General features: G+C 44.5%; 1 protein-coding gene across 3 annotated transcripts in view; it reads right to left on the bottom strand.

The window, feature by feature from the left end:
- Window positions 1-358: 358 nt before the first annotated feature.
- LOC148814787 (uncharacterized) overlaps window positions 359-7,731 on the bottom strand; it is a 31,783-nt gene continuing 24,410 nt past the window's right edge. For 2 of the 3 annotated variants that reach the window (XM_088906340.1, XM_088906341.1), the window contains exons 20-25: window positions 7,070-7,179; window positions 6,688-6,814; window positions 5,933-6,030; window positions 4,731-4,976; window positions 3,943-4,191; window positions 359-2,539 (exon numbers count right to left, since the gene is read on the bottom strand). In XM_088906340.1, the coding sequence (XP_088762466.1) occupies window positions 2,393-2,539; window positions 3,943-4,191; window positions 4,731-4,976; window positions 5,933-6,030; window positions 6,688-6,814; window positions 7,070-7,179 (977 nt within the window). In that variant the 3' untranslated portion in view covers window positions 359-2,392. The remainder of the gene's footprint in view (window positions 2,540-3,942; window positions 4,192-4,730; window positions 4,977-5,932; window positions 6,031-6,687; window positions 6,815-7,069; window positions 7,180-7,731) is intronic. The other variant, XM_088906342.1, reaches the window with a different exon arrangement.

The raw sequence follows: 7,731 nt of genomic DNA, 5'->3' as shown, positions 1-7,731 counted from the left end.
TCCCAGAATTACCTACTCATAGCTCTACATTTGTCCAAAAAATTAGGTACCATCATCTATTTAGCCTAAGATACTCCGTCAATACTCTCAATTCCTTCAAGCATCAGCTGGAAATATTTGACTTAAATATACTTATAAACTTACACGTGTGATCATGTATGGCCTATCCACAATGTTGTGAATGCGTTGTTTGTGTAACAAAACCTATGTCTTAAGGAATACCTTTCATCTTCAATACATTATTTTGTTTATTGCACATGCTTTTCTATAGTAGGTGCTGTCTTTTTTCCTTGACCTTCAAAAATCCGAAGCAAAATTACAAATATTGTCATTAAAGCAAAAGAATGAACAAGACGACTTATAGAAATGATTTATTTTAATTTGTATACACACACACACACAATTGTCTTTAATAGAATAAAATCCCTTTTCAATCAAGATAGCAGGGCAAAGCCTCCAGTGCAAATAGTCTGAAGGGAGAATCCAGTGCTGTGTATTAGTTATGAAGATTAATGGAAAAGCTACATGGTGCTTGGTTAGACATGTGGTTCACAGGACAAGATACTGAAGTTAAAGAATTGCAAAGAAAGCGTTTTCTTTTTCTTATTTCATCTGTTTGGCCTTTTCCTTAGTTACCCTGAAGTGATTCTCCTTTCATATCTTCCTATACAAAAGCACAGGTGTTTTAAGTCTACAAAGACAGAACCCTTCCATTCAGTTCTGAAATCGGCATGTACAAAACCACGTTTGGACATATAATGAGGAGCAACAGTGGTAGTTCTAGCAAGGTCCCATTAAGATGGGGCAAGAAAATTCTTATGTAGCACAATCTTTTAAACACATCCCAAATGCACTTTGAAATACAGCATCTCCCTTATGCTTATGGGTATGAACAAGATGTTCTTGTCATACAAATTATCTACTGGAATGAAAATTCCATACCTTTTTGTAAAAGTGCACTAAATAAAAAAAGAGCACCAATTTTATTATGAAGTTACACTTGTTGCATTAATGGTAACGGATGTTTGATCAATATTTTAAAACCGTAAGCAAAACTAAAGCACATTGGCACAAAGCTGGTTCTTTGCATTTAGGTTTTATTGGGATTTACAGCAATAATAAATGGGGTCTAAATCAGTTCTTGTTCAGAAGGCCACAAAAAAAGAAGCCTTAATGTCCCCTTTTGAAGTCAAAGATAAAACATTAATAAATCCAATTTCACAGTACTCAACTAAAAAAAAGTGCAAATTTACAAAATCTTACGGATTTTATGCTTACAGGCTCACTGCAAGTATCAAGGGATTTATAAGTGGACTGTATAATTGAAATGTGATGTTGTGCGATTTTCTGGCTTGTTTGCAAGGATAGATTACAATTAAAACCAAACCCGCACAAAAGGAAAAAAAAGGCTTTTTGTAGTTCACATTTCTAGTTCCAGAGGGAAATGTGGTTAGTGCTTCAGTAAAACATTCCTAGAGAACAGTTCTCCCTGGTTTTTCTCAGTTTACAATTCACTTTGGGTCAAATAAGTGTAAAAATCCTCTTTGCAATTGCATTGATCCTGTATTGCAAGGTCGAAGACAATTAAACTTCGCTACCTTGTGTCAGTATCTACAAAAGTGTGCTTCTTTTTCTAGAAGAGCTGCTTCATCACCGCCATCTAGCCCTCCATACGTTTCTTAAAACAGGTTTGTCTTTTCAGGGTGTTAATTTCATGCTCGTCTGCAGGGGGCGCCACAGTAGCCAACAAGAGGCAGTGCCAATAGGAAAAGCAGCAAGATGTCTCTGTGAGCCTGCAGGCACCTGGCCAAGCAGCAGAAACTCCGCTTGCCGATGGTTTGTATAGCCCTGAGAAGAGTTCGACATCATCCTCCTCCATTATGCTATTATCTCACTGCATAGAAAAACTGGGTTTAATAACGCATTCTTTAAAACTAAATTTCACTTAAAACCAATTCTCTTGAAATCTGAATCCTCTTATTCCAAAGATGTGGGGGTGAATCGAGTTGCTTCGAAATGTCAGTTAGTGCAGAGCACACAGGCAAGGGCCCGTGTTCTAATGAAGTGGTCAGTTTTGCAGAAATCTAACATCACTTTTCAGGTCACACAGCACATCATTAAACACAAAAAGGTACAGGCTTGAAGCTCCTTTGGTGGAGCACAATAAAGCAAGTCTTGCAAAGCACAAACATTCCAAGAAAATCATTCAGCAGGTTCCAGCTGATGTCCCCCATTTTAAATCTGTTTCCACTTCATTGCAGACCCCCTACAAAATAAACAGTATTTGTCACAAATAACAGGTCAGTTATGTCTCATTGTACATTCCCCTTCCCTCCTTAACACGTTGCCGATTATGGAGGGTGTGGATATGTGCCGCAGGCCGAGAAGAGATTTACAAAGTGTTGTGGTTTAAGGCTCTCTCCCTCTCCGTGAAGAACATATCCCAGGTCAGACGCCCATCCCGGACACACGACCCTCCAGCGCCATCGCATTTGTATCCAGAGGGACAGCAGTGTTTCTGATCGTCGCAGCACACGGCCTGCAGAGACACCACCGCTCGGTCAGCTGGAGCCCAGAGGAGCTGAACAGTCCGATCATCCCAAGACTGCACAGCGCAGGAGCACCGAGTGCCACCGTACTGCTGCAGCTTCACTCATCGGCCGAGTGCGGGGAATTAAAAATAAAGATGACATGACGTCCCCACGCGTACAGCATTTTAACTTGGAACGAAGCCGAAAATAAGCAATGTAAATGAAGTTAGTTGTTTCACTTAAACTAGCTAAGCAGGTGTGAGCCTGGTCAGTACCTGGATGGGAGACCTCCCAGGAAAAACTAAGGTTGCTGCTGGAAGAGGTGTTAGTGGGGCCAGCAGGGGGCACTCACCCTGCGGTCCATGGGGGTCCTAATGCCCCAGTAAAGTGATGGAGACACTATACTGTAAACAGGCGCCGTCCTTCTGATGAGACGTAAAACCGAGGTCCTGACTCTCGGTGGTCATTAAAAATCCCAGGGTGTTTCTCGAAAAGGAGTAGGGGTGTAACCCTGGCGTCCTGGTCAAATGTCCCATTGGCCCTTACCAATCACGGCCTCCTAATAACTCCCATCTATGAATCGGCTTCATTACTCTGCTCTCCTCCCCACTGAGAGCTGGTGTGTGGTGAGCGTTCTGGCGCACTATGGCTGCCGTCGCATCATCCAGGTGGGGCTGCACATTGGTGGTGGAAAAGGGGAGTCCCCATTACCTGTAAAGCGCTTTGAGTGGAGTGTCCAGAAAAGCGCTATATAAGTGTAAGCAATAATTATTATTAAACAACTGGACATTGCAAACTGTACTGCTGAGCAACAATGTTTGATTCGTGGGGAATTAAGGAAAAAGGTCCCATCTTTGGACAGTAATGGTAGACAGCAGAGGGCACTGCAAATAGTGCCTGCTAGAAGAAAATGCACGAAAACTGCTCCAGTCGGAGGTGATGGTTTGATTCAAGCCCTGGGAGACATGGACTCCCCATGGCTCAATCCACATGCACACAAATTTAGCTCCATGTAAACTGGAGAGCTGTTTGGCTGGTAAGCAACAAGCACCCACATTCCAGTAAGGTGTACCACTGCGATGGTGAGACGTCATATTGACACTCCTTTTAGACTAAGGCCTAAAACTGCACTTTAAAGTTTTTGAAGTGTTAAAGTTTAAAGGCCTAAAACCTTTTGAAGTGAAAGCACATGTGCACAAGAACATGAACACCTTGCACGAATATATCTACATTGTTCTCACCGTGACTTTCTTACGCAAGGGTATTTCAGAAAACAACGGCAAGTCATTTTCTTTACATTTACAGTTTCCTGCCCCTCTCCTCCTTGCATTTGCACTGGAGTGCGAGACACGGAAAATGTTTGGATACTGCCACTCCCGAGATGCGTTCTGCACTGGAAGCGTTGGGGTACCTTGGGGAAAGGGCAGCAGCCCCAGGAACCGGAGGAGGTCCTGCAGCAGGTCTGCGAGCCGGGGCAGCGATGCTCGTCATCGCACTGCACGTCCCTCCTGGGGCGCAGCTCCGAGGGGGACACGCGGACCACGGGGATGCTCCGGGACACCCAGGGGATGCCCGCGCGGCGCTTCTCGCAGGTGCCGGCCTTGATGTTGCAGGAGTAGCCCTGTGGGCAGCAGTGCTCGTGATCCGAGCAGCACACCCCCTGAAGCCAAAGAAAGCGCAGCACGTCGTCAGTGGACGAGTCGAACATGACCCTCAAAACACCCACCCACAGGTGAACGCAAAAAAAAAAACATGTTAAAGCAATATTAAAAACATGCTTTAAATTGCATTGGTATTTTGTCCTTCAATTTACCCAAAGTGGTCAATTATCCTTCAAAATTTCCTTAATTATTTATAGGGGATGGGCAATTTAAACTCCTCTTGCGATGCTCCCGAACCTGTAACATGGTTAACACTATTCTGAAGCCCCCTATATCATTACTGGATATCACTAGTGGGTAGCCTGCACATTCTTGGCCAGAAAACAACGTGATCAAAACTTTGACACTAAACTTCAGATCATTTGCAGCTGGCAAGCCATCTTAAAAGATTTAAGGACAGATGCGATCAGCCGAGAATTTGTCAGACACCTGAGGGAGCACCTCGAGGTCCTGTTGGTTGACGGGGAGGGTCGGACATCTTGAGTTTGGCCAACTCAGACCTGTTGTAACGATGGAGGACTCTCTGGCCCTGCCTTACCTTGACCAGGGGACAGCAGCCCCATTTGCCGGTGGGCAGCTGGCAGCAGGTCGTTCCAGCCGCGCAGCTGGTCTCGGGGTCACACTTCACACCCTTATCACCCCCAGGTCCAATGGGCTCCCCCATCTTGGCGGGCACCTTCTCCAACCAGGGAACGGACTGGGTGGAGGACTTGCAGTAGCCAGCGGCAAGGTCACAGGTGGTGCCCTGCGGACAGCAATGAGCGTGGTCTTCACAACATACAGCCTGGAGGAGGACAGGCACACAGAAGAAAACCCTCAAATCAACCCAGAGATGCAGGGGCCAGCGCCAGACTCCACTGCAATTCTCTGGATTTATCCCAGAGATTCCCTTCACCCTGCATAGATCCTGATCCAGGGACTGAATACCTCAGAACACGGGTCAGGAAAAATTCGCATCTCAACAGCAGGAACTAAATTTTAGTTCAGAATTAAAAAACCAACAACAAAACTTGTAGAACCTGGTTTCTCAATGACTGGAGTTAATAAAATCTAGAAAAATGGAAGCATCAAATCTGAGCTGCTTAATTATATGCAACAATCTCAGTTGTACCGTTAGACGAATAACATTTTGGTTACTACAGCAGAAAAACATAGGTTTTGGCCACAGCGTAAAACCACAGATGGATCAATGCCTCTACTTGAAGTCACAGAAGTCTGGAAAACTCCAAACATATGGGGACAACAGTTTGTTTTTCAGAACTATCCTTAAGCAAAACACTCAGATTCATCTTGGAGAAGAGGATAACTAAATTAAATGTAAAGCCCCCCGTAGAACACATCTGGTTCCTGGAAACAGTCAAAATGTTCATGTTTGAGAGCTTCACTTGTAAATCGACCAGTCTAACTTTACACCATTTGGAGTAACTCATCATTAATGCATGCTGGAGCTCTCGCTTGCCTGTCAAGAAGGGTCCCCCATCATTTAACTGAATGCTACATGCTAGCCTTTTTCTGCAGATATCGATAAAATATCAACAGCTTGTGTCCCGAGGGCAAAAGGCTTTAAAATAAGAACTTTCGACCCTACAGCCACAACTATTCCTCAAAGGCCTTAAACGGTCACTTTCACGTAACTTGTCTGTGTGGTTAGTTTAGCCAATTGAGACGCCAAACCCTATCCCATGTAAATGGATATCGAACACTTACTTTACTAAAATCAGTACCATTAAAAGTGCTTACCTCGGGGAATGGACAGCAGGCCCATTCTCCCTTTGCAGTTTTGCAGCAGGTAGTGTCATGGGGACAGTACGCAGTATCGTTGCACTTCACACTTTTGGCTACGAGATAAAAGAAGGATTTCTAGGCTTGTCAGGTCTAGTGGGTAGACATCACATTCGTGATTTTGCTCGTAGGATCTGCAATCTTATCCTTCCTGACACCCAGAGACCGATGTTTTCATTTCAGTTACACTATTGATCCCCTCCAGTATTCCAGGGTGGCTGTGCAAAACACATTTATGATGAACAACCTCTAACCACATGACCGAGGAAAGAACTTCAATTTCAATCCAAGCGGAGGTGGACACTATTCAGTACCACGTGGAGGACAAGACACAGAACGTCACAGTAGATACCACAGTGCATCCCAATAACCTCAGATCACACCTGTACTTGGTCAATAAAAAGCTTCATTTACAATATAATTAATGAAAAGAAGCTTTGCTAATCAAACAAGCATTCATTTAGAAATCCAAGAACATGAGAGAAAGTAAAAACTGGACAGCAGGATATTTAGTCCTTCTCATCAAGCGAGATAATATAAACAAGTCTCCACTTCTAATGCTTTTCAGCATCATTTTGATAAACTGATCTCATTCTTGAGTGACCCATGATGGAATGGTGGACAAGCATTAAACCTCATTAATGAGAGTCCATTGGGCACAAGGGATTAGAAGACTTAACCTGCTGAATACCCCTTGTATCCAGAGATCTCACCTTCAAGCAGAGCAGGGAGCTTCTTCTGCAGGGGGGTCTGTCTCCCAGCAGACGAGCACATGCCGTGCTCCAGGTCGCAGGTCGTACCGCTGGGGCAGCAGTGCACGTGGTCATTGCAGCACACAGCCTGGGAACAGCAGACATTCGCATGAGCGACACTGGCTCCGTCCCGCTCTGGGCTGGGAGTCGGGCCTCCCTGAAGCTCCCGCTCAGCCCCACTGGTGAAGCAGCTCCTCGCTCCTCCCCCTGGCCTGCGGGGTCATGAGGATGCTGCTGTAGAGGGGCTGGAGCTGCAGGTGCATCAGCTCTGACACGTAAAGCACTTTGGGAGCCTTTAGAGTGAGAAGGGCTTCAGCACGGCGAGGAATTATCAGACACTCACATCAGGTAAAGGGCAGCAGCCGTATCCACCGCCCTCCTTCTGGCAGCAGGTGGTGTTATCTGGACACTTGGACACTCCGTCTGGACAGTTCACGTCCCCTTCAGTCAGAGCTGCACAGAACAGAGGGGGAGGAAGTTGTTTCACTTAACTATCCATGTGATGCTATAATGAATAAAAGGTTAATATAAATATAAACTAGTATAAGACTAACTTTAGTCCCCAATTGTTAAAATGTTGCCAGTAATTTACCAGAGTAGTTGGTATAGTTAGGGGCACTAGAGTTTTGTCCACTGAAACAGCTCTGGTAGAAGACTAATGAGATACAGTACACTAGGATGAACATATTAACAATCACTGAAGACCACACACACACACACACACGTTAATCCATTTACAAACAAGGCATTTCAAAGGGCTTTTGTCCTTACCAGAAAACCCAGACTAACCCAATATTCAGAAATCCTCGAAGATGCCTAAATAGGCCATCAAGACAAACCTAAAACCTAAATAAAAACAAAAATACAACTCGGAGCTAAATCTCTTCTCCTATAAATCCAGAAGCTCCGAGGGGAATGTGATTATCTATTTTAAAAACACCTCATGAATCAGGAGAGGACATCTTCAACCTGGGGATTCCTCGTAAAAGGAAAAATTAGCATTTT

This window comes from Atractosteus spatula, chromosome 26 (assembly GCF_055471065.1).
Source record: "Atractosteus spatula isolate fAtrSpa1 chromosome 26, fAtrSpa1.hap1, whole genome shotgun sequence".
Lineage (NCBI taxonomy): Eukaryota > Metazoa > Chordata > Actinopteri > Semionotiformes > Lepisosteidae > Atractosteus > Atractosteus spatula.
Note: the sequence above shows the minus strand (reverse complement) of the source record. Positions and strands in the feature narration are given on the sequence as shown.